Raw genomic sequence first — 26,744 nt, forward strand, 5'->3', positions numbered from 1 at the left:
GGAAACTGCCGGGAATAATTGTCGGCCCCGCCCCCTCTGCCCAAGCCCCGCCCCTCGGTCCAAGCCCCGCCCCCTGGTCCGCCCCTCTGTCCAAGCCCCGCCCTCCAGCAGGGAGTGCAGCCGGGCCGGTCTGGGGTTTGATGCTGAGGCCGGGCCGGGGTTTGATGCTGATGCTGAGGCCGGGCCGGGGTTTGATGCTGATGCTGAGGCCGGGCCGGGGTTTGATGCTGATGCTGAGGCCGGGCCGGGGTTTGATGCTGATGCTGAGGCCGGGCCGGGGTTTGATGCTGATGCTGAGGCCGGGCCGGGGTTTGATGCTGATGCTGAGGCCGGGCCGGGCCGGGGTTTGATGCTGAGGCCGGGCCGGGGTTTGATGCTGATGCTGAGGCCGGGCCGGGGTTTGATGCTGAGGCCGGGCCGGGGTTTGATGCTGAGGCCAGGCCGGGCCGGGGTTTGATGCTGATGCTGAGGCCGGGCCGGGGTTTGATGCTGATGCTGAGGCCGGGCCGGGGTTTGATGCTGATGCTGAGGCCGGGCCGGGGTTTGATGCTGAGGCCGGGCCGGGCCGGGGTTTGATGCTGAGGCCGGGCCGGGCCGGGGTTTGATGCTGATGCTGAGGCCGGGCCGGGGTTTGATGCTGAGGCCGGGCCGGGCCGGGGTTTGATGCTGAGGCCGGGCCGGGCCGGGCCGGGGTTTGATGCTGAGGCCGGGCCGGTCTGGGGTTTGATGCTGAGGCCGGGCCGGGGTTTGATGCTGAGGCCGGGCCGGGGTTTGATGCTGAGGCCGGGCCGGGCCGGGGTTTGATGCTGAGGCCGGGCCGGGCCGGGGTTTGATGCTGATGCTGAGGCCGGGCCGGGGTTTGATGCTGAGGCCGGGCCGGGCCGGGGTTTGATGCTGAGGCCGGGCCGGGCCGGGGTTTGATGCTGAGGCCGGGCCGGGCCGGGCCGGGGTTTGATGCTGAGGCCGGGCCGGTCTGGGGTTTGATGCTGAGGCCGGGCCGGGGTTTGATGCTGAGGCCGGGCCGGGGTTTGATGCTGAGGCCGGGCCGGGCCGGGGTTTGATGCTGAGGCCGGGCCGGGCCGGGGTTTGATGCTGAGGCCGGGCCGGGCCGGGCCGGGGTTTGATGCTGAGGCCGGGCCGGGCCGGGCCGGGGTTTGATGCTGAGGCCGGGCCGGGCCGGGGTTTGATGCTGAGGCCGGGCCGGGCCGGGGTTTGATGCTGAGGCCGGGCCGGGCCGGGGTTTGATGCTGAGGCCGGGCCGGGCCGGGCCGGGGTTTGATGCTGAGGCCGGGCCGGGCCGGTCTGGGGTTTGATGCTGAGGCCGGGCCGGGGTTTGATGCTGAGGCCGGGCCGGGGTTTGATGCTGAGGCCGGGCCCCCAGTAACCAGAGCCGAGGCTGCGAGTTTATTGTAGCGCTTTGCTAATAAGTTTATTTCTTCAATGTACAAAGTTGAGGTCCCGGGCAGGATTCTCACATATTCAGCAATTTACACCCGCGCATTATTCACAAAATCCCACTGACAGAATGAATTAAATTAGTGAAAGAATTGGAAAACAATGGTTGAGTTTTTACCCGGGATTACTTGCAGCAAGTAATCTAATCTTCCGATTCGGCACTTTACAGCCTTAGGACTCAATACCGAGTTCAACAATTTCAGATCATAACCTCGGCCCCCATTACATATTTACTTATTTTTTATCCACACCTTTCCCCCCGCCTTTTTTTTCTCTCCCACATGGCAGCGGTCTCCCCTTCTGCCAGAACATTTCACACCTAATCTAGAGCCGTCTTTTGTCTCCACTAGTCCGATCACCATCTCGTCTTGTTTTGAATACCTCTTAATGTCTCTTCACTTCTCTTTTGTTCTCTCATCCCCATTTCGGATAAACGGGTCTTTTTCCGAGTGGCAGGCAGTGTCTAGTAAGGTACCGCATCGATCGGTCCTTGGACCCCAGCTATTCACAATATATATATAAATGATTTGGACAGGTTGGGTGGTGGGGCAGATGCAGTATAATGTGGATAAATGCGAGGTTATCCACTTTGGTGGCAAAAACAGGAAGGCAGATTATTATCTGAACGGCAATAGATTGGGAGAAGGGGAAGTGCAACGAGACCTGGGTGTCCTTGTGCACCAGTCGCTGAAGGTAAACATGCAGGTGCAGCAGGCGGTATGTTGGCCTCCGTAGCAAGAGGGATCGAGTACAGGAACCAGGATGTCTTGCTGCAGTTGTTCAGGGCCTTGGTGAGACCACACCTTGAGTATTGTGTGCAGTTTTGGTCACCTTATCGGAGGAAGGATGTTCTTGCCATGGAGGGCATGCAGCGAAGATTCACCAGACTGATACCTGGGATGGCAGGAATGACGTATGAGGAGAGATTGGGTCGATTGGGCTTATACTCGCTGGAGTTTAGAAGAATGAGAGGGGATCTCGTTGAAACTTATAAAATTCTAACAGGACTAGACAGACTAGGTGCAGGATGTTCCCGATGGCAGGGCAGTCCAGAACCAGGGGTCACAGTCTAAGGATAAGGGATAAGCCATTTAGGACAGAGATGAGGAGGAATTTCTTCACCCAGAGAGTGGTGAACCTGTGGAATTCTTTACCACAGAAGGCAGTTGAGGCCAATTCATTAAATATATTCAAGAAGGAGTTAGATATATTTCTTAAGGCTAAAGGGATCACGGGATATGGGGAGAAGGCAGGGATAGGGTACCGAGTTTGGATGATCAACCATGATCTCATTGAATGGCGGAGCAGGCTCGAGGGGCCGAATGGCCTACGCCTGCTCCTATCTTCTATGTTTCTATGTTTCCCAGCCCCCAAACTGGCCTTTTAATCTGTTTCATTTCCTGTGAATTTTCAGTCCTGATGAAGGGTTACGACCTGAAACGTTGACTCTATTTTCTCTCCACAGATGTTGCCTGTCCTGCTGAGTTTTTCCAGCATTTTCTGTTATTACTTGCAGCAAGTTCTCGCCACTCCCCCCCGCCGGAGTCGGGTAAACAGGGACAGGCTCCAGGATCCCCCTCACCCCGGCTCCCTTCACCCACCACCCTCAGCCCACACTCACTCTCACTGCTCGCTCAGGTGCTGAGATCCTGTGTGAAGGCGCACTTTCACCTTATTCAGCTGCATTTCAGCCTATGCTTCTGGCCCATTTCAGTTAGCTTTTTTATTTAAAAAAAAAACCACAATCTGCTCCATCAATTACCATTTTGTGAATTGGAACTGGTGGCAATGCCCTCACTGAACAGGCAGGAGGAATACTTCACTGGCAGAAACAAATCCTTCATTGGTGCTGCTCTATACAGTACAGCCATTTTATGGATAGCGAGGACATGCTGTTGGAGCTCTGAAATCTGGTATCAGTGTCGGTTCAGATCTGAAACTCTCCCTTCAGTGACTGATGATCGAGGCAGTTTGTCTAGGGAAACCATTAAACGGTTCCCAGGATATTGTACTGGCCGTTAGTGTATCACACAGCTGTAGTATATATAGGGTCTGATGTCAACATAATGTTGTAATTCCCAAATCAACTTAGTCTATTTACAATCATCTTATCCTCAACTACAAAATATAGAAATAGCATAATAAAGTGGTTATTGGCTGTAAATAAGTGTCACTCAGTTCTTAATCTCTTTAGGGAAGGCAAGAATTAAATAGCTATTCAACTTTCAGTGAAATTACAAATTAAATTTAACTTTGATAAATGTAAAATTTTGCACATTGTGCAGAGTACATAAAGAATATGATCCAATTAATGCAGAGAAACTTAGAAAAGGTCTGTGCAGTAATAATACTCTACACATCACTTTCATTATCTGGACAATGGCAATTAAAAAACTGAATGTTGGGATATGCTTCCAGTGGGAATGTTGGGGGTCTCTCTGACATATATAATGATAGAGATTGGGTAAATCTAACATTAATTCAAAGAAAGCAGCAAAAATAGAAGCGGAGGATATAAATTGAAGTTGGTGAAAATAAAGTCAAAGTGGATATTCAGAAGAACTTGCTTACTCGAAGGTTGTTCAGACATCTGCCGGAGGGGAGTAAATTCAGAAAGCAGATCTTCCAATCAGCAAAGGGAGGATAATTTCTGTACAAATTTATGGGGATAGAGAAAGCATTGGAAGGATTTGGATTGTCACCCATCCTCGTGATGCTGCCAGGTTTGTTTACAGTGATCTGGAGGATAGGGAGCTGCAGGCATGGCGATAATTCCAAGATTGCTGATTGTGCAGGAAGCCCAGAGCCGTACGCTGCAGGGATGGGACATCAGCTGATGTGTCTACAGCTTCAGAGGGTGAGCTGCAATCCTGGACATCATAATAGGGAATTAAAGAGTTGAATATGGATGGGCCAAATGGCCTATTCATCATTGACTTCTCAGTCTTTCATTGATTGGTTTATGTAGAATTCAAGAGCCAGATATTAGGCAGAACACAAAAATCCTAGACACAAATGTTAATCTTAATCCATTATTTGTGTGACTGCTCAGAATATCAGCAGCAGCATGAGAGGGCGCAGACACCCACCCAATCCAGACTGCGGATACCAACCCTTCATTACCACGGTGAGTGCTGTACCAACCAATCGGAGTCAAATACATTGATGTGCTCAGTATTAAATTCTAATTGTAAATAAGTAAAGTTCATCTCGTCGGAACACAATATGCCTGTAAATGCTTCCTAACATTACACTAACTGCAGGTCAGGGTCCGTACACAGTGAAAGATTGTTATTGTATCTTGCGCGCAGACAGGAGACAGCGATCAGTCCATTGGGTGGAATCTAAAGATCACGATGGCTGGAGGTGGAGGTCCATTCGCTTTGATTGGCAGTGAAGATAGCACATTGATCAATCCATGGGAGCATCGTTGCTGATAAGGCATTCTCTCTACAAAACTCATTATAAAACTCTGGTATAAAATGTTGACTGTGATGTATGCAGATTTGGCATGGTCCATCCTCACCATGTGTCTGGACACTGCATACTGGACATTGAGTGTGGAGGGCTGAAGATAAGGCTCATCATAGAATGGAGTCATCAGAATGTCAAATCCTCAGTGCAGAAACGAGGGACCATTCCACCAGAACCGAGAGCTGTAAAACAAAGTAAATAACTTGTTTCTAAGAGAGCAGCGTGATGCCCGTGGGCATAAATCAGAACATGGATAGGTCGAGGGGTATCTGCAGAGACCACCCACAAATCTGTGCTGGAGCTGTTCCCCCCCACCATGGTCCTGTGTGATTGGCTGCCCCACCCATTCCAAAGGTTTACAACTCTACAAAGGTTAGAGTGCATCGTGTACCATGTGTGGGGTTAGAGAGGCAGCACAAAGTGTCAGGGCTTGTAACCCAGAGCAAAAAACACAAAACACCTAAAGACTTGAGAAATCAGCAGAAATTTCTACAACCAGTGGTTCCAGCTCCTGTTTGCCACACACACACACTGCCCAGCACCTGTATGGGGCAAAAGGTCAGGATTAACTGTCTCCTCTCCTATATTCCTTACCCTTGGGCAGTGCTGAGCCCAGAATGGCTGCTCGGTGAGGTGTGGACACTCCCAGCGGACGATGTGATTGGTGATGGTGGTCTGCTGGAGCTGCCGGACAAACTGGTGGAACACACTCCTGAGAGAGAAAGGAACAAAACACTTAAAAGCTCCCTCGATTTGAGCACTATAATCTGGGACAGCAGAGTCTCCTCGGTTACCCCATAGCATCTTTGCCCTGGACAATAATGCCTCCAAGTAAGTCCCCCGCCCGGGGGGAGCGAGGGGTCAGCAACAATGGAATGGGTTAACCAAAATCTGATGATGGAAGTGTATTGCTCTGAGCTGACCCAGAAACAATATTGATCACCCTCACATTCATCCAATGGTTTCACTCTGATTTTATATAGTCCCCTGTTTCCTCCAGTATAAACTTGCGATGCCTTCACACCGTGAATTCCTGACTGGAAGTTTGATAAACCGATGACACGGGGCAGCTCTTACCTGTCGCACTTAGACTGCTGTGCACCTGTGTCACAATCAGAGGGTCGAGGGATCCCGACGTGGAAACCTAGAACAGCAAGTGCGAGGGGAGTTAGTACACAATACGTTGACTTGTGACCTAAGTAATAAAAACTGCCAAATTTATTAGACTGATTCTTCAGTGGATTGGTGTGGAGATGCTGGTGTTGGACTGGGGTGGACAAATGTAAGAAGGATTGGACAGAGTTCCTGGCATATACAATGCCTCCCCCACAAACCTCCTCCCCCCATGCCCAGACACCCCACCGCACCCCCACCACACATCCAGACATGCCGCCCCACCACCCACCTGTGCACCCAGATGCCCCACTCAGGGTATCAGTGAGCAGCAACATGGAGCTAATAACCAATGAAGCAGATTTCCTATTTTACCAGCCCAGCGCTGGACAACAGTGCAAAACTCAGTCACGAGTCCTGTAGGAAGACGGGAATTGCTGGACAAAAGACGACCAAGGTCCATCTTTACACCCTCTACCAGTCAGGTAGTTGCACGATACAACGATAATGGACTAATCATAGCAATCGCTCCCTCATCAATTAGTCTTCAACAGACCCAGACATGAGGAAAATCAGCCAGGCTTCCTGCTTCCCATCACTGCCCAGTAACTGGGGGTGTCGGGTGAGGACAGGATTGAGTTCAGCAGATACTCCACTTCCCAATGGCCCAAACATTGCTGCTGATATAACCGTGAGGCTAATAGCACTCGTCGTTATTAATGCACAAATGCCACAGCAACTTCAGGTGAAGGCAGATGCGCGATTAAACATGGCGATCGAGAAGTTGGTGTCCAAGATGTGTCACTCCACCATTAGCTTTGCGAAAACAGCATCCCGCTGTCTGGCTCCCCATTCAAATGTATTCGACAGCATGAAGTTCTTGTATTTGCGCAGTAGATACGAACTTAAACTTGCGACAGAAAGTTAATTCAAGTCATTTCAGTCTAAGGACCCTTTTAATGGTGTGATGTGTTAATTACTGCCAGTCAACCTCTCCGGCACTGAAAATTAACTATTACAAGTGTGGCATCTCATTCCTTCAGGTTTTAATTGTTATTGGAGATTTCTTCTCCCCACCACCCCCCCCAAAGTTAACTTTTTTTCTTTGTCTCTTAATCCAGTCTCTCTTTCCCTCTCTGTGTACATGATTTGACATTGAATTCACCCATTCTAACTTACACATCCTTATTCAGACCTTGCGCTGTTAATTTCACAATCCTTCAATCAGGCTGGTTAAGGAGATAGTCGCTTGCCCTGTAGAGGGCGCTGAGCCGTTTCCAACTCCCACTTGCAGCAACTTGTCAGGCAAAATCTCGGAGATTAAATGGGCATGGGCAAGTCTAAATAATGCCAGGCGCTATTCATTGACTTTTTTTGGGCCAATTAGCCTGTCGATATTCTCTGGGCTTATATGGGAAGAGTGGGCAGAGATCGTGGTAGAGGGTGAGTGTACCCAGCGAGGCAGATTCTCTGAGAGGACGGGACAAGGCAAACAACAAAACAATCACCGGTAAGAGTCGCCTGTAGGGAGCGAGACTCACCAGCCGCGAGCTGTACATTGGCGGTTTGATGGACGGAGTGATGGGGTAATTAATCCTCTTCTCTTTCTGACGCCGGTTACAGAACCAAACGCGAACAACTTCTTTCTCCATCGATAACTGCTCTGCAATCATCACAATTTCCTCCGAGCTGGGCTTAGAGTTCTGATGTGAAACAGAGCCATGGAATTAGATCATTTCAGAATTAAAGTTGCTGCATTCTGTGCTGCAATCCAACCAGGAGGGTCCGAGGGAATGGGAAGATATATTGGTGTGCAAGGGAGCCAAAGGGTGTAATTGAGGAGTTTTGTTGATAGATTTTTATTAGGCAAGGTTATTAAGTATTACGGAACCAAGACAGGTGGATGGAGTTAAGATATACATCAGCCATGATCTAATTGAATGGCGGAACAGGCTTGGGGGGCTGAATGGCCTCCTCCTTGCACATGTCACACTGTTATTTTACAGGAGAGGGGGAATTAGACCAGTTAGACCAACATCTATTGTCAGGAAATTACTAAAGTCTGTAAGGATAGAGTGACTGAACACCTTGAAAAATTTTAGCTGATCAGAGAGAGCCAGCATGGATTTGTAAAGGGTAAGTCATGCCTGACAAACCCGACTGAATTTTTTGAAGAGGTGACTAAAGTATGTCTATGGATGTTATTTATATGGACTTTCAGAAGGCATTCGATAAAGTCCCTCATAAAAGAGACTGTTACCATGGAATTGAAGGCAAATTATTGACCTGGTTAGGAATGTCGCTGAGCGGCAGGAGACAGTCGGGATAATGACCAGGTACGCTAATTGGCAGGATGTGTGTTGGATTCTCAACTATTCACTATTTATTAATGACTCAGTTGATGGGATGGAGAGCCACGTATCCAAGTTTGCCGGTGACACAGAGTTAGGCGGCATTGTAAGCAATGTCGGTGAAGCATAAGATATTAACAGATTAAGTGAATGGGCAAAACTGTGGCAAAGGATTTCAATGTAGGCAAGCGTGAGGTCACCCACTTTGGACCTAAAAAGGGTAGTTCAGAGTATGGTGAAAAGCTAGAAACAATGGGTGTCCATGTATATAGATTGTTAAAATGTCATGGACAGGTACAGAAAATAATCAAAAGGACAAATGGGATGCCTGTCTTTATATCTAGAGGACTAGAATACAGGGGGTAAAAGTCACGCTACAACTATACAGAACCCTGGTTAGACCACACCTGGAGTGCTGTGTTCAGTTTTGGACACCACACCTTAGGAAGGGCATATTGGCCTTGGAGTGGGTGCAGCGTAGGTTTGCCAGAGTGATACGTGGGCTCCAAGGGTTAAATTAGAAGAGATTACACAAACTAGGGTTGTATTCCCTGGAATTTAAAAGGTGATGGGGTGGTTTGAGCAAAGTTTAAGATATTAAGGGGATCTGATAGGGTAGTTAGAGAGAAACCATTTTCACTGGTTGGTGAGTCTAGGACTAGGGGACAGAGTCTAAAAATTAGAGCCAGACAAAGGTCTCTCTTCCACGAACAATAGTTGATGCTAGGTCAATTGTTAATTTTAAATCTCAGATTTTTGTTAACCAAAAAGGTATGAGAACACAAGAAATAAGAGCAGGAGTAGGCCATACGGCCCTTCGAGCCTGCTCCGTCATTCAGTAAGATCATGGCTGAACTTTTACATCAACTACATTTTCCCGCCCTATCCCTCGATTCCCTTAGTGTCCAAAAATCTATCGATCTCAACCTTGAATATACTCAACAACCGAACATCCACAGCCCTCATAGAATCATAGAAAGTTACAGCACGGAAGGAGGCCATTTCGGCCCATCGTGTCCGTGCCGGCCAACAAAGAGCTATCCAGCCTAATCCAAAGATGTGCGGGTTAGGTTGATTGGCCATGATAAATTGACCATTAGTGTTAGGGGGATTAAAATATGTGTGGTTACGGGGATAGGGTGGGATATGTGTTGGTGTAGGGGTTACGGGGATCGGGTGGGATATGTCGTTGCAGGCTCGATGGGCCGAAATGGCCTCTAACTGCACTGTGGGGTTTCTGTGATTCTGTAATTCTGTGAATCCCACTTCCCAGCTCTTGGGATTTTGTAACTCGCAGGGCTACGGACCAAGTGCACATCCAAATACTTTTAAAATGTGGTTAGGGTTTCTGCCTCTACCACCCTTTCAGGCATTGAGTTCCAGACCCCCACAACCCTCTGGGTGAAGAAATTTCCCCTCAAATCCTTCCACCAATTACTTTAAATCTGTGCCCCCTGATTTTTGACCCCTGTTAAGGTCCTTTCTATCCACGTTATCTGGGCCCCTCATAATTTTATACACCTCAATAAGGTCTCCTCTCAGCCTCCTCTGTTCCAAGGAAAACAAACCCAGCCTATCCCATCTTTCCTCATAGCCAAGATTCTCTACTCCCAGCAACATCCTTGTAAATCTCCTCTGTACCCTCTCTAGTGCAATCACATCTTTCCTGTAATGTGGTGACCAGAACCTCACGCAGTACTCTAGCTGAGGCCTAACTAGTGTTTTATACAGTTGAAGCATAACCCCCCGGCTCTTGTACAGGAAACTTTTTTTTATCCGGGACCGACGTGGTGCCGGTTCATCAAAAATTCCGGATAACCGAACGCTATAGTAAAAGATACGGAGCTGAGAGCTCCGTATAAAGCAACAAACCCTGTTGCTTAGCAACAGGTTCAGAACAATGACCACACGTTCCAAGCGTCTCTGTAGCTTAACAACAGCTGCAGCCACACCCTTGCACAGCAACAGATCGAGGAAGGCAAGTAATAAAACTTACCTGAACCTACTCCTGAATTTTGCCGGTTAACCGAGATTTCCGGTTATTTAGGTGCCGGTAAATCGAAAGTTTCCTGTATTCTATGCCACGGCTAATAAAGGCAAGCATTCCGTACTTAACCACCTTATCTACTTGGTCCGCTACCTTCAGGGATCTGTGGACATGCACTCCAAGGTCCCTTTGTTCCTCTACACTACTCTGTGTCCTACCATTTAATTTGTATTCCCTTTCCTTGTTAGCCCTCCCCAAATGCATTACCTCACACTTCTCCGGATTGAATTCCATTTGCCACCGTTCTGCCCAATTTATTTATATCTTCCTGCAATCTACAGCTTCCTTCTTCGGTATCAACCACACAGTCGATTTTAGTATCATCTGCAAACTTCTTAATCATACCCCCTATATTCAAGTCTAGATCATTGATATATACCACAAAAAGCAAGGGACCCAGTACTGAGCCCTGTGGAACCCCACTGGAAACAGCCTTCCAGTCACAAAAACACCCATCAACCATTACCCTCTGCTTTCTGCCTCCGAGCCAGTTTTGAATCCAACTTGACACTTTGCCCTGGATCTCATGGGCTTTTAACTTCGTGACTAGTCTGCCATGTGGAACCTTATCAAAAGTCTTGCTAAAGTCCATACACACATCAAATGCACTACCCTTATCTACCTCCTTGTTACATCCTCAAAAAATTCAATTAAGTTTGTCAGACACGACCTTCCCTTAACAACTCCATGCTGACTATCCTTGATTAATCCGTGTCTTTCTAAATGAAGATTTATCCTGTCCTTCAGAATTCTTTCCAATAATTTTCCTACCACCGAGGTTAGGCTGACTGGCCTGTAATTACTTGGTCCATCCTTTTCTCCCTTTTTAAACAAGGGTACCACATTAGCAGTCCTCCAGCACCAGACCTGAAGCCAGAGAGGATTGGAAAATGATGGTCAGGGCCTCTGCTATTTCCTCTTTTGCTTCGCTTAACAGCCTGGGATACATTTAATCAGGGCCTAGGGATTTATCCACTTTTAAAGCTGCTAAACCCATTAATACCTCCTCTCACTATGTATATTTCACACTTCTCCTCCCTCGGGGCAGAGAATTCCAAAGAATCACAACCTTCCAAGTGAAGAAATTCCTCCACATCCCTCAGTCCTAAATGGCCGACACCTTATCCTGAGACTATGCCCCCCTGGTTCTAGACCCTCCAGCCAGGGGAAACAACCGCTCAGCAGCTACCCGGTCAAGCCCTCTAAAAATGTTATATGTTGGATCACCTCTCATTCTTTTAACTCCAGAGAATATTTTCCCATCATAGGACAGCCCTCTCATCCCAGGAATCAGTCTAGTGAACCTTTGTTGCACCCCCTTTAAGGCAAGTATATCCTTCCTTAGGTAAGGAGACCAAAACTATGCACAGTACTCCAGGTATGGTCTCACCAAAGCCCTATATAAAATTGCAGCAAGACTTCATTACTCTTATATGCCAACCCCCTTGCAATAAAGGCTAAATACCATTTGCTTTCCTAATTGCTTGATGTACCTGCATGTTAAATTTCAGGTGATTCACAAGAAATAAGAGCAGGAGTAGGCCATACGGCCCCTTGAGCCTGCTCTGCCATTCAATAAGATCATGGCTTATCATCGACATCAACTCCACTTTCCCGCCCAATCTCCATATCCCTTGATTCCCCATGAGTTCAAAAATCTATCTATCTCAGCCTTGAATATACTCAAAGACTCAGCATTCACAGCCCGCTGCGGCAGAGAATTCCAAAGATTCACAGCCCTCCGAGTGAAGAAATGCTTCCTCATCTCGCTCTTAAATGGCCTACCCCTTATCCTGAGACTATGCCCCCTAGTTCTAGACACTCCAGCCAGGGGAAACAACCTCTCAGCATCTACCCTGACAATCCCCTTCAGAATCTTATATGTTTCAATGAGATCACCTCTCATTCTTCTAAACTCCAGAGAGTATCGGCCCATTCTACACAATCTCTCCTCATACAGCCCTCTCATCCCAGGAATTCATCTAGTGAACCTTCGTTGCACCGCCTCCAAGGCAAGTATATCCTTCCTTAGATAAGGAGACCATAAAGGGGATTTGTGTACAAGGACCCCCAAATCCCTCTGAATCCAACATTTACTAGTCTCTCACCTTTTCAAAAATAATCTGCTTTTCCATTCTTCCTACCAAAGTGGATAATTTCACACTTCCCCACATTATACTCCATCTGCCACCTTCTTGTCCAATCACTTAATTGGTCTATGGCCCTTTGTGTCCTCCTCACAACTTACTTTCCCACCTAGCTTTGTATCGTCAGCAAACTTGGATATATTACAGTCATTCCCTTCATCTAAGTCATTGATATAGATTGTGAATGGCTGAGGCCCAAGCACTGATCCTTGCAGCACTCCACTGGTTACACACTGTCATCCCGAAAATGGCCCATTTATTCCTACTCTGTTTTCTGTCCATTAACCAATGCAGGCTAATAGATTTAAGGGATATGGGGCAAAAGTGGGTATATGGAGTTAGGTCACAGATCAACCATGATCTCATTGAATAGCAGAACAGGCTCGAGGGGCAAAATGGCCAACCCCTGTTCCTAATGTTATGTTGGAGAGGTGAAGAAAGTAGGAGAGAGAAGACAGAATGGAAGGAGGGAAGGGGCCGGGGAGGAGAGAGGAGGGATGTGACAGGAGGGGAAAACCCAGGGCCCAGACATTAGTTGGCCAAGTGAGATGACACAAATTTTCAGAACCTCTCTGGCCACAGGGGAGGTGCCAGAGGACTGGAGGACAGCTAACGTAGTACCATTATTCAAGAAGGGTAGTAGGGATAAACCAGGGAATTACAGGCCAGTGAGCCTAACATCAGTGGTAGGGAAATTATTGGAAAACATTCTGAGGGGCAGAATTAGTCTCCACTTGGAGAGGCAAGGATTAAGCAAGAATAGTCAGCATAGCTTTGTCAGGGGGAGATCATGTCTGACCAATTTGATTGAATTTTTCGAGGGGGTGACTAGGTGCGTGGATAAGGGTAGTGCAGTTGATGTAGTCTACATGGACTTCAGTAAGGCTTTTGACAAAGTCCCACATGGGAGACTGGTCAAGAAGGTAAGAGCCCATGGGATCCAGGGCAATTTGGCACATTGGATCCAAAATTGGCTTAGTGGCAGGAGGCAGAGGGTGATGGTCGAAGGTTGTTTTTGTGACTGGAAGCCTGTGTCCAGTGGTGTAACGCAGGGATTAGTGCTGGGTCCTTTGCTGTTTGTAGTGTACATTAATGATTTAGATATGAATGTAGGAGGTATGATCAGTAAGTTCGCAGATGACACAAAAATTGGTGGAGTGGTAAATAGTGAGGCGGGAAGCCTCAGGCTACAGGACGATATAGACGGGTTGGTCAGAACAGTGGCAAATGGAATTTAACCCTGAAAAGTGTGAGGTGATGCATTTTGGGTGAACTAACAAGGCAAGGGAATGGTAGGATCTTAGGAAGGACAGAGGATCAGAGGGACGTTGGTGTGCATGTACATAGATCCCTGAAGGCAGCAGGACAGGTAAATAAGGTGGTTAAAAAGGCATATGGGATACTTAGATTCTATGCCTTGGCTAATGAGGGTAAGAGCAGGGAGGCTATGATGGAGCTGTACATAACGCTAGTTAGGCCACAGCTGGAATACTGTGTGCAGTTCTGGTCGCCACACTATAGGAAGAATGTGATTACATTGGAGAGGGTGCAGAGGAGATTCACCAAGATGTTACCTGGGCTGGAGCGCTTCAGCTATGAAGAGAGGCTGGACAGGCTGGGGTTGTTTTCCTCAGAGCAGAGAAGGCTGAGGGGGGACCTGATTGAGGAGTACAAAATTATGAGGGGCATAGATAGGGTAGATAGAAAGGAACTTTTCCCCTTAGTAGAGGGGTCAATAACCTGGGGGCATAGTTTCAAAGTAAGGGGCAGGAGGTTTAGAGGGGATTTGAGGAAAAACTTTTTCACCCAGAGGGTGGTTGGAATCTGGAACTCACTGCCTGAAAGGGTGGTAGAGGCAGGAACCCTCAACATTGAAGAAGCATTTAGATGAGCACTTGAAACGCCATAGCATACAAGGCTACAGACCAAGTGCTGGAAAATGGGATTAGAGTAGATGGCCGGCACGGACACGATGGGCCGAAGGGCCTCTTTCTGTGCTGTATAACTATGACTCTATAAGTACTGTGTGGGGGAATTCGGAGGAACCCATTCACTAATGATTGAGCCAGAGAGACAACATCCTTAAGCTAATCTCACCTCGTGAAAACGCTTTTCTAGGGTCATGCGGATGTTGGTCTCGATGCTTGTCCGCTTCTTCCTTTTGCGGCCGAGACCTTCCAACCCGATCAGCTGGGGAGTGAGAGACGCCAGGCTGCTCAGTGTGGAATCAGAGGGCACGTTTTCTAACCAAAGAAACATGTTTAAATGTCAATCATTATTGCATGTAAACAGCATCCCAAGGTGTACGCTACTTTAGTCAGACAGTGTGCGCGAGTGCGCGCGCACGCATGTTAGAGGCTGTGTGTGTAAATTCACCCACAATCTGAGGAGGCCTACTCGCTGGTCACATCACCAGGATCTGGGTGCCAGGCCAAATGGTGAGCACAAGTTGGGTATATTCCTGCTAAATCTGATCAACCCACCACAAAGCATATCCCAGCCCTGGAGAGGGTGCAGAACAGGTCCCAGTGTAAAGGGTGAGCTCTCAAAGATCGGAGCAACTCCAATCCACAATCTAAATAGGAGGGGATTAAGAGGGAACATCATGAGGGATATCAAATATTAAAGAAAGAGAAACACCATAATATTAAAGCAAAATACTGCAGATGCTGGAAGTCTGAAATTAAAAACAGAAAATGCTGGAAATACTCAACAGGTCAGGCAGCATCTGTGGAGAAAGAAAGTTAATGTTTCAGGTCGATGACCTTTCGTCAGAACTGGAAAAGATTGGAGATGTAACAAGTACAGGGGCAGGGAAAGTGGGGAGGGGAGGAAAGAACAAAAGGGAAGGTCTGTGATAGGGTGGAAGGCTGGAGAGGTTAAGAGACAAAAGGGACGATGGTGCGAGTCAAAAGATGGTAATGGGACAAGTGAAGAAACAAAAGATGGATCTAGGGGAGGTGTAAATGGGAATGGCAGAATCAGCAACAGCTGCTGTCTGAAAAATGGGGGTAGAGGTTATGGTCTGAAATTGCTGAACTCGATATCGAGTCCAGAAGGCTGTAAAGTGCCTAATCGAAAGACGAGGCAGTGTTCCTCGAGCTTACGTTGAGCTTCGTTGGAACAGTGTAAGAGGCCGAGGATGGAGAGTCAGAGTGGGAGTGGAATGGAGAATTAAAGTGACAGGTGACCGAAAGCTCGGGGTCACGCTTGCAGACTGAACGGAGGTGTTCTGCAAAGCGGTCACCCAATCTACATTTAGTCTCCCCAATGTAGAGGACATCACATAGTGAGCAGTGAATACAGTATACTAAATTGAAAGTAGTACAAGTAAATCACTTTCACCTAGAAGGAGTGTTTGGGACCCTGGACAGTGGGAAGGGAGGAGGTAAAAGGGCAGGTGTGCATCTCCTGTGCTTGCACGGGAAGGTGCCGTGGGAAGGGGAGTGGGTGATAAAAGAGTGGACCAGGATGTCATGGAGGGAAAACGGTCCCTTTGGAATGCTGAAAGTGGAGGGGAAGACATGTTTGGTGGTGGCATCACACTGGAGGTGGCGGTGGATGATCTGTTGAATGTGGAGACAGGTGGGGTGGAAGGTGATGTGGTTCTGGAGGGAGGGAGGAAAGGGATGAGGGCAAAAGTGCAGGAAATGGCATGGACAGTCAAAGGCCCCGTCACCCATGGTGGAGGTGAATCCTCGGTTGAGGAAAAGGAAGACATATCGAAAGCACTGGTCTGGAAGGTGGCATCATCAGAACAGGTGCGACAGAGGTGGAGAAACTGGAAGAATGGAAGAGAGTCCTTACAGGAAGCATTGTGGGAGGAAGTGTAGACCAGGTAGCTGTGGGAGTCAGTGGGCTTGTAGTGAATGTTGGTTGACAGCCTATCCCCAGAAATGGAGCTAGAAAAGTCGAGGAAGGGAAGGGAAGAGTCGTAGATGGACCATGTGAAGGGGAGGGAATGGTGGAAATTGGAAGCAAAGTTGATTAAATTTTCCAGTTCGAGGTGAGAGCAGGAAACAGCACCAATACAGTCATCAATGTAGCAGAAAGAAAGGTGAGGGAGGGGACCCGAGTAGGATTGGAATAAAGAATATTCCACGTATCCCACAAAAAGGCAGGCATAGCTATGACCCAAAGGGTTCCCATAGCAACACCTTTTATTTGGAGGAAGTGAGTGGAATCAAACCTGAAATCACAGGACACAACACATTCAATCTAACAGGAGAAAAATTTCACTCAAAGTGAGACACGTTTGGAATAATCTGCCGAGTGGAGTCAGATGTTCACCAGATGCCATAATGGGAGAGTTAGGGTGCAAGGGGGGTTTTCTCTTAGCCCTGACGGCAGGCTCAGGGGTGGGGGCCTACCTGCATCGCTCAGCCACTTCTCCAGTAGTGGTTTGAGTTTACACATGTTCTTGAAGCTCAGGTTCAAAGCCTCGAACCGGGAGATTGTCGTTTGACTAAAATCATTTCCATAAAGTTTCCCCATCGCTAATCCCACGTCACCCTGTGAAGAAGCAAAGGATTTAGGGACACAAAGACCTGTTACTTTCTCAGTTATGAACAATTTCCTTTAAAAATACCATAATTTCCTTCCCTGAAATAAAGTGAGTGAGTGGGTTGTGACACAGATCGAATTCTCGCACGGTAACACTGCAATATTCACTGCCCATTCCACCTGGCTGTACACCACATGCCTGTTGGGTGCTCAAAGGGACCTGGTGTAAAAGGTAGCCCATAGGTTACTGACGAGCTCCAAGCTGGAGGGCAGCCCTGACCGATGTGATTTCAGCCAACAGAACCATGCGCTTGCTGAACTGACTCAACACCAACATAGTCCAGACTCCGATCTGCCGCCAACTCTTTGCTGACAGGTTCATCAGTTGTTAGCTATAGAATTCAATGGGACTAGCTCAGGAGCTGGTCAGTGTGGATGTGGTCTGCCCACCTGAAGGGCAATGGGTGGTCAGGTCGACTCTGGCCATGGCGTGTGCCCAGCATTCCTCAGTGAGTACGGACACCCACAGACACACAAGCATTCCGCCAATCGCCACAAGTTATAGGATTATGGTTAGAGACAGAGATATAAATACACACAGCTCCTTCACACCACTGAACCCCGTCCTCTTACCTGAGTGAAACCCAGTTTAATCCGTCTTTGCTTGAATGTTTTTGCAAACTGTTCCAGTTCCTCCAGGTCACTGGGTTCATCCGACTGCGTGGATGTGGCGTGTTTTGGGGCAATGTGCTTTGGGATCTGGAGTGGGGGAAGAGCTTCTAAATGAGACTCCAGGGATGAGCCCATCAGACCTGGCCGATTGACTGCCTATGGAATTATTCAAATAAATTCAGTCAGTAATTGATTCTAGCAGAAAAATGACAGGCAACTTGAGGCATCCAGAGAAACATTTCAATTCTGTTCTCAACAAGCAACATTTTTACTCCTCGGGAAACAGCTTTCACAATGATCAATAAATTTCCAGTTGTTACAATCGCAATTCCAGACAGACTGGTGCCAAAAAGCTCTGGCCTGGCATCGGCCCGGTCCACAATATTCTCCAATATTCAATGGCCATTGGTGCCTTGCTCTCTGATACATTCCCATCATAACCATCCACTCTCTTGTACAGGGTTTGCTGTGCACAGTTAGAGCAGCAGTTTCTAAATGGAGGCTGAAAGCTACCCCTCAACTCGGAGAGAAATTGCTTTGGGATAAAATGTAAGGGAACATTTTGCATGGCGCACTCACCTGTGGAGTGAGTCCAATGCCAGGCTGAGGTGACAGGAGAGTGCTCTGTGATTGCTGAGACAACGGGAGCAGGTTTGGAGATTGCAGCGAACCTGTGAATATATTTACAAATTATACAATGACTCCATCACAGAAGTACACAAAACAATCTGCAGAGAGGCAGTCAAAATCCACAAAGACAAACGTAAACCACACAGTGAGAAATGTAATCTGTGAAACACCAGCTCTGAATTTCCTCAGGATTGGGGTGTTTGGGGGGGGGGGGGGGGGGGGTCTTGCCTCAAAGAAGCACGGCTCCAATTGCTGTTGGTGCCTGGGGCTGGTGGAGGATCCCATGATGTAACAGGGAGCTGATGGGACAAGATCCCCCAGCTGATTCCACAGTTCCCATCTCATTCCCACTCAGTGAGCTGGACACTGGCAAGAAACCATCGCCCAGACCCTGGTGGCCCCACTGGGATCATGGACTACAAGATCTCAGAATTAACCCTTTATATTTTAAAATGGCCCTCTTACAAAGGGGGTCAATGACCTGGAAAGCTGAAACTTTGGGGGTTGGGGGCGCCGATGGTAACACCATGGTGGTCCAGCGCTGCATCTTCCTCCAATCCAGTTACACCACCCCCACCCCCACCTCACTGGAAGTCTGTCCATGAGCTGGCCATGCTGATCCCGAGTGCCACAGCAGGGTCAAGAGCAGAGGCAATGTATTGGCTGGGTTTCCCGCTCCTCTATACAAACAGCAGTGGGACGGAACAAATCCTTTCACCCCCATAATCCGCACAGCGAGAAACAAAGAGTACACATCGCGATCCAGACCGAGGAACAGCTCGATCCCATCCCGAACGCTCAGCACATTGATGGCGAGCATGTGTTGGTGGGGTTAGAATCCTGCTCCATCAGCTCAGGGTTTGCACGTAGCACAGATTCAATACAACAAACTTTTCACACTGTTGAATTGAGTCGGAGACTCTATTCAACACCCAGAAGGTATAAATCAACTATTCAGCATTAAAACCAGTGAAAAATAATTAAAATGAGGGTATCGAAATATCATTTCTCACTTTGCGAAAGACATAACTTGTCAGTTTCACGGTTCACTGGGTCTGGATCGAGGGGTTATAAATATAAGGTTAAACGCAAGATTTAGGACAGAGGACAAAGTGCTTTATGCTATTGGCTGTGGGGTTGCAGAATGCAGAGAGCATGTCAACATTTAAGAATGGGTTAGAGAGGAGGTTGGAGGAAAGGGGGACAAGGGATCTGAGAATAGGATGGGAACATAGGGTTAGGACACTGCTCGTGTGGAGGATAAACACCAACACGGAATGGGCAGCTGAATGGCCTGTTGTAATTTCTGTCATTCTAGGATTATGTTCCTCGCTTCATAGATTATATTTTCACACTGCAATTGGGTTAATTCCAGATCCAGTAAACGGCAACACACTGATCCAGTGAATTTATCCACTGAGAATCACAGAATCACAGAAACCTCACAGTGCAGATAGAGGCCATTTCGGCCCATCGAGCCTGCACCGACACATATCCCACCCGATCCCCATAACCCCTACACCAACACATATCCCACCCTATCCCCGTAACCCCACGTATTTAATCCCCCTAACACTAAGGGTCAATTTTTTATCATGGCCAATCAACCTAACCCGCACATCTTTGGACTGTGGGAGGAAACCGGAGCACCCGGAGGAAACCCACGCAAACACGGGGAGAATGTGCAAACTCCACACAGACAGTCACCCGAGGCCGGATTCGAACCCGGGTCCCTGGCGCTGTGAGGCAACAGTGCTAACCACTATGCCACCGTAACTGAGCCATGAAGCAGGAAGGTTGCAAGCTCCATCGGCAGTCTGCTGCTAAGTTAAGAATTCAGTCAGGGCAGCATTGGTGTTCGATGATTGGCTCGATCCACAGATCAAGAAGAGGCAAAAATCAACCAGCATTCTTGCAATGATCATTTGGGCCAAGAGGTGGCGTCTATTTCAAAATTTGTTTACAGAGACAGGGTCGATTGCAAATCCACCAAGGGGAGCGAGGTGCTGGCAGCAGATACATCACTGCCGCCAGGTGCTCTCGTGCCCCCCACCCCCGCCAGGTGTTCCCACATCGATTGTTAAACCTGAAATTTAAACACCAGCGGGGTGCGTCCACAGGATGTGGCGTACCCATTACTGCTCTGGGCTGCACCGTATTTGGGATACGCAGTGTGAAATCCCGAAGAGGCAGGTAGGTGGAGGGAGATTCCTCGAGAGCAGCTCTGCCCTGATTGGAATGGCAGGAGCTCAGGTAGCGAAGGTTGTATCAAAGTTACAATTACAGTCCATCAGTAACGGAGCCACAGCAAGCAGGGGCGATCCACCTTACCTTGTTGACTCTGCTGTGTGTGAGGGAGCAGGAACTTTGCCGCAGGCTGCAGGGGGTGCCCAGGTACGACCACCAGCTGTTGCAAGGTGTGAATTGGCTGCAGGTCCTGAATAAATAAGGTATTGATCAATCTCAGACTGACACCCCTCAACGCCCCAGATCCCAGTCAGTCTCCCTCCCCATTTAGCCCGCTTTGACTTTCGGGCAATAAGTGTTAAGAGTGCAAAGTTCACACTTGTACAAGTCACTGATGATGACAAATCTCAACTTTAAGGGAACAGTTTCCCTTTGTGGGGAAAAGGGTCAGTGATTTGAATCCAATGCAATTCCCCCAACCCGATCCCACTTGCTGTCAGTTCGGGACTGGGTAATCCCAGCATCCACACACTCACTTTCTTTAGTGAGCCCAGCACGCGAGTGCAAAAGACAAGGCTGAAGTGTTTGCAACCATCTTCAGCCAGAAGTGCCGAGTGGATGATCCATATCGGCCTCCTCCTGAGGTCCCCACCAACACAGAAGCCAGTCTTCAGCCAATTCGATTCACTCCACGTGATATCAAGAAATGTCTGAGCGCACTGGATACAGCAAAGGCTATAGGCCCCGACAACATCCCGGCTGAAGACTTGTGCTCCAGAACTAGCCGTGCCTCTAGCCAAGCTGTTCCAGTACAGCTACAACACTGGCATCTATCTGACAATGTGGAAAACTGCCCAGGCCTGTCCACAAAAAGCAGGACAAATCCAATCCGGCCAATTACCACCCCATCAGTCTACTCTCAATCATCAGCAAAGTGATGGAAGGTGTCATCGACAGTGCTATCAAGTGGCACTTACTCACCAATAACCTGCTCACTGATGACCAGTTTGGGTTCTGCCAAAACCACTCGGCTCCAGACCTCATTACAGCCTTGGTCCAAACATGGACAAAAGGAGCTGAATTCCAGAGGTGAGGCGAGAGTGACTGCCCTTGGCATCAAGGCAGCATTTGACCAAGTGTGGCATCAAGGAGCCCTAGTAAAACTGAAGTCAATGGGAATGGGGGGAAAACTCTCCACTGGCTGGAGTCACACCGAGCACAAAGGAAGATGGTTGTGGTGATTGAAAGTCAATCATCACAGCCCCGGGACATCACTGCAGGAGTTCCTCAGGGCAGTGTCCTAGGCCCAACCATCTTCAGCTGCTTCATCAATGACCTTCCCTCCATCATAAGGTCAGAAATGGGGATGTTCGCTGATGACTGCAGAGTGTTCAGCGCCATTCACAACTCCTCAGATAATGAAGCAGTCCATGCCCGCAAGCAACAAGACCTGGAAGACGTTCAGGCTTGGGCTAATAAGTGACAGGTAACATTCGCACCATAGAAATGCCAGGCAATAACTATCTCCAACAAGCAAGAGTCTAACCACCGCCCCTTGACATTCAACGGTATTACCATCACCGGATCCCCCAACATCAACATCCTGGGGGTCACCATTGACCAGAAACTTAACTGGACCAGCCACAAATACTGTGGCAACAAGAGCAGGTCAGAGACTAGGTATTCTGTGGTGAGTGTCTCACCTCCTGCCTCCCAAAAGGCATCTACAAGGCAGTCAGGAGTGTGATGAAATACTCTCCACTTGCCTGGATGAGTGCAGCTCCAACAACACTCAAGAAGCTCGACACCATCCAGGACAAAGCAGCCCGCTTGATTGGCACCCCATCCACCACCTTAAACATTCACTCCCTCCACCACCGGCGCACCGTGGCTGCAGTGTGTACCATCTACAAGATGCACTGCAGCAACTCGCCAAGGCTTCTTTGGCAGCACCTCGCAAACCCGTAACCTCTTCCACCTAGAAGGAAGAGGGCAGCAGGTGCATGGGAACACCACCACCTCCAAGTTCCCCACCAAGTCACACACCATCCTGACTTAGAAGCATATCGCTGATCCTTTATCGTCGCTGGGTCAAAATCCTGGAACTCCCTCCCTAACAGCACTCTGGGAGCACCTTCACCACACGGACTGCAGCAGTTCAAGAAGGCGGCTCACCACCACCTTCTCAAGGGCAATTAGGGATGGGCAATAAATGCTGGCCTTGTCAGCGACGCCCACATCCCATAAATAAAATTTTTAAAAATTAGCAGGAATACAGTTGCGATTAGTTCATAAAGGGAAGGGAACAGCTGAGTGGAGATGAGTGCTGGTCACTCACAGCAATAAATGTCCCATTGGACGGACGGTCAATGCGATGGGCACTTTGGCCTGTGCGAGTACTCACCACTGACATCTGGCTCCCCGACACAATCGAAGTGGCTGCACAGGGCCGAAGGTGAGCGATTGCTGCCGACACTGGAGGAGAATCACTCCGGTCTTCAGTCTTGATCTAGGAAATGGAAGGTAACGGACATCAGACGTCCACAAAAAGATATGCTGGTGTGTGCGCACAAAATGCCTGTGTTGTTCCAGACAGCAGGAACCCATCTCCTGCCTAGTCCAGGGCCACGATGGCTACCTATATAGCATCACCACTGCTGCCCCACTAACTCAGCACAGACCAGTGTCGTAACCTGTGCCCTTCCCTATCTGTATGACTCCGAACCAAGCCAGGTGATGCCCTCGGAGGCACTGACCCCTCCACGTACAAAACATTAGCTAATGGTTTGGGGTTGGTTCCCAACTCCCATTGGACTCCAGCTCTTGCTGCTCAATACTTGGTTCACAGTGAAGCCTCCAGCTGAGGCTCAGCTTGCAGAGGGTGTTAAATGTCACTGGGTGTGCAGTCACAGGCCCAGAAACCAAACTGGTTGGACTGGGTAGGCCCAAGCCCCACCTTCTCTCTGTATGTAAATTCCAGTTCCTGCAGCTGCCCATTTCCTGAGACTAACCACAGCAAACAGCTCAACTCAAATGATTCCAGAATAAAGGCAAAAATACTAAACAGGGACAAAACAACCAATGCAGTCAATAACTCCCAACTTCCCAAGTGGCGAGCGATCCTTTCCTCGGGCACAGAGAGGTAACTAAACATATTCCAACTGTTGTCACTTTGCTTCTTCTAACCTAGAGTAATACCTGAATTAGCTGGGCACAGCACGAGGTGTATGAGTACGAAGTCTATTACTAATCCCAATTTCCTGCCCACCTCTCATATGGGTGCCGATTCTTGCTGGGTGAAGTTCAATGGACAACAGGTACTGTGGTCCCACCCACCCCTGGTCCTTCATCACGTGAGCCCAGATAGTCTGTTAGCAGCTTCATTACCCTGGACACCATCACAGCCAAGACTCAGTGGTTTCATCTGCAATCTATACTGCCTCATCAAATGCCAGAGTCAGAGGAATGCAGCAGTTGGGAGGGAATATGTGGCGATGAGACTGCGAAGATTAGATGGGGCGAGGCCATTAAGGCATTTCTAGATGAGGACAAGTGAACCATTGGGAGACCAGAAGCTAACAGTGGGCTGAACTTGGTCTGGGACTGACAAGTGCAGCAGAGTTTGGACTTTGAGGTTTATGGAGAGTGGAGGAAGGGAGGGCAGAAAGCAGAGTGTTCAAGTCCAGTCTGGAGATAAAGAAGCATGGGTAAGGGTTTCAGTGGCAGAGAGGGTGATCTGGAGCAAGGCAGAAAATGTCACGCGAGGATGTAGTGTTTAAGGCTCAGGTGAGGATTGAACAGAGAGTTGAGATTATTGATTCTGCCCCCTTACTAATCCCGCGGAAGCCTGTGCCCCCACTCTGGTCCGTGTATCACATCCCAGTGGAGTTTACGGGATGGCCCTGACTCTGAATGCGGACGACTGTAACCTTGGCTTGGTACCCCTAACTCTAACCTGCCTTTTGCAGACTAACCCCAGCCCAGTACATTAGAATCCCACTCAAGATTGAACAACTAAAATTTGGTGCTAAAAACCGCAGGGATAAAGAATTGTAATATTGTCAAATAGAAGTGGCAGTCATAGCAGGGAGTATAGACACAAGGATTAGCCTCCAGCCTGTCTGAATCATCTACCCCAACCTTAGCCCTAACCGTTAACCCCAAGACTTGCATTTCTATAGCGCCTTTCACAACCACCGGACGTTCCAAAGTACTTTACAGCCAATTAAATACTTTTTGTAGTGAAGTCACTGTTGTAACATAGGAAACCTAAATAATGATTCCAGAATAAAGGCAAAAATACTAAACAGAGACAAAAGCAATCAATGTAGTCAATAACTCCCAAGTGGAGAGAGATCCTTCTCTCAGGCCCAGCGATGAATTCACTGAGCCTAGGCTGCGATAGTATCTGGGATAATGAAGCTGCTACAGACTGTCTGGGTTTGCATTTGATGAAGGGCCCAGATGGGGGGTACCACAGGGTATCTGTTGTTCATTGAACTTTGCCCACCAAGAACCCTAACCATTAACTAGAACAAACTGCAATCTGTAACCACTAGATCAGTTAATCTAGTTCCTAAACCCCAACCCTAGCCTCTACTTCTACCCCCGACCCAAATCTAGCCCCTCTCTACCTCTAACTCACACAAACTCAAACCTAGCCATAACCCTAATGACTAGATCCTAGCCAGAATGCCTAATCTAGAACCTAACCCAACACCAACAGTAACTAGCTGTATTTTGAATATCCCAGTGTTTGTGCCTTGGTGGATTAATAAGAAAAGATTCAATAATTGAGTTGGAATAAAAAGATGAAATATTTCAACGTTAAGTTTGGTACAGACAGCCCCACACCTGCAGATCCAACACTCACCTGTCGAGTGAAGTTCAGGCCGTTCCGTTCAATACCTGATGGAAAAAATTAAACACCATGAAAACCCAGAGCTGCACCATTTACTGCAGCAGAGCACGAGCTGCTGATCCTTGGGCAGGGACAGTGGAGCTCAGTACCATCTTACACCACAGCACACACGCAATTACTACACCATTTTAAAGGGGGTGTATGAACAGAGGCCAAGGGGTACTTGTACACAAATCTTTGAAGGTGGCAGGACAGGTTAACAAAGCAGTTGATACAAAATATGGAATCCAGGGCTTTATAAACAGAGGCACGGAGTACAAAAGCCAGGAAGTTCAGCCCCAGCTGGGGTATTGTGTCCAATTCTGGGCACCGCACTTTAGGGAAGGAATGAAGGCTTTGGAGAGGATACAGAAGAGATTTACTAGAATGCTTCCAGGGATGAGGAATACAGTTACGTGGATAGACTAGAAAAATTGGAATTGTTCTCCTTAGAGCAGAGAAGGCTAAGGAGATTTGATAGAGGTGTTTAAAATCATGAAAGATTTAGATAGAGTAAATGAAGAGAAACTGTTTCCAATGGCTGAAGGATCAATAACCAGAGGGCAGAGATTTAAGGTGATTAACAAAAGAACCAGAGGCGACATGAAGAAACACGTTTATACGTAATGAGCGATTAGAATTGGAATGCACTGCCTGAAAGGTTGGTGGATCCAGATTCAGTCGTAGCCTTCAAAAGTGAATTGGTTAAATACTTGAAAGAGAAAAATTGCAGGGATACGGGAAAGAGCGGGATTGCTCTTCGAAAGAGCCGGCGTAGACTTAGCGGGCCGAATGGCCTCCTTCTGTACTAATGCCTCAGACTAGGATGCAAAGGATGTTAGCAGAGATGATCAATTAGCCAATAAATAATTTTATCTCCCCTGGAACCTCACCCAAATGGCTGTTTCCGACCGTGAGCCGAGACAGAGTTTGGTGGACTATTGAACTGTGGAAAGCATGCGCCTCGTCCTTTCTTCACCGCACAACAACACTTGCCAAATCTGTGACTTTCTCTCTCCAAACCCCCTCCACCCACACCCATAAACACCCCAACCCCCCCCACACCCATAAACACCCCAACCAGCCCCCCACACCCATAAACACCCAACCCCACCCACACCCATAAACACCCCAACCCCCCACACCCATAAACACCCCAACCCCACCCACAACCCCAACCCCACCCACACCCACCCATAAACACCCCAACCCCACCCACACCCATAAACACCCCAACCCCCCCCACACCCATAAACACCCCAACC

General features: G+C 48.3%; 1 protein-coding gene across 2 annotated transcripts in view; it reads right to left on the bottom strand.

The window, feature by feature from the left end:
- Window positions 1-1,913: 1,913 nt before the first annotated feature.
- pou2f3 (POU class 2 homeobox 3) overlaps window positions 1,914-26,744 on the bottom strand; it is a 40,771-nt gene continuing 15,940 nt past the window's right edge. The window contains exons 3-13 of one of the 2 annotated variants that reach the window (XM_085967613.1): window positions 25,453-25,487; window positions 22,984-23,088; window positions 20,724-20,829; window positions 18,342-18,433; window positions 17,724-17,918; window positions 16,958-17,099; window positions 14,685-14,830; window positions 7,584-7,745; window positions 6,007-6,073; window positions 5,524-5,641; window positions 1,914-5,111 (exon numbers count right to left, since the gene is read on the bottom strand). In XM_085967613.1, coding sequence (XP_085823739.1) covers window positions 5,072-5,111; window positions 5,524-5,641; window positions 6,007-6,073; window positions 7,584-7,745; window positions 14,685-14,830; window positions 16,958-17,099; window positions 17,724-17,918; window positions 18,342-18,433; window positions 20,724-20,829; window positions 22,984-23,088; window positions 25,453-25,487 — 1,208 coding nt within the window. In that variant the 3' untranslated portion in view covers window positions 1,914-5,071. The remainder of the gene's footprint in view (window positions 5,112-5,523; window positions 5,642-6,006; window positions 6,074-7,583; window positions 7,746-14,684; window positions 14,831-16,957; window positions 17,100-17,723; window positions 17,919-18,341; window positions 18,434-20,723; window positions 20,830-22,983; window positions 23,089-25,452; window positions 25,488-26,744) is intronic. The other variant, XM_085967614.1, reaches the window with a different exon arrangement.

This window comes from Somniosus microcephalus, chromosome 26, assembly GCF_052327205.1.
Source record: "Somniosus microcephalus isolate GS21.2 chromosome 26, FLI_Smic_1.0, whole genome shotgun sequence".
In the NCBI taxonomy this organism is placed as follows: domain Eukaryota; kingdom Metazoa; phylum Chordata; class Chondrichthyes; order Squaliformes; family Somniosidae; genus Somniosus; species Somniosus microcephalus.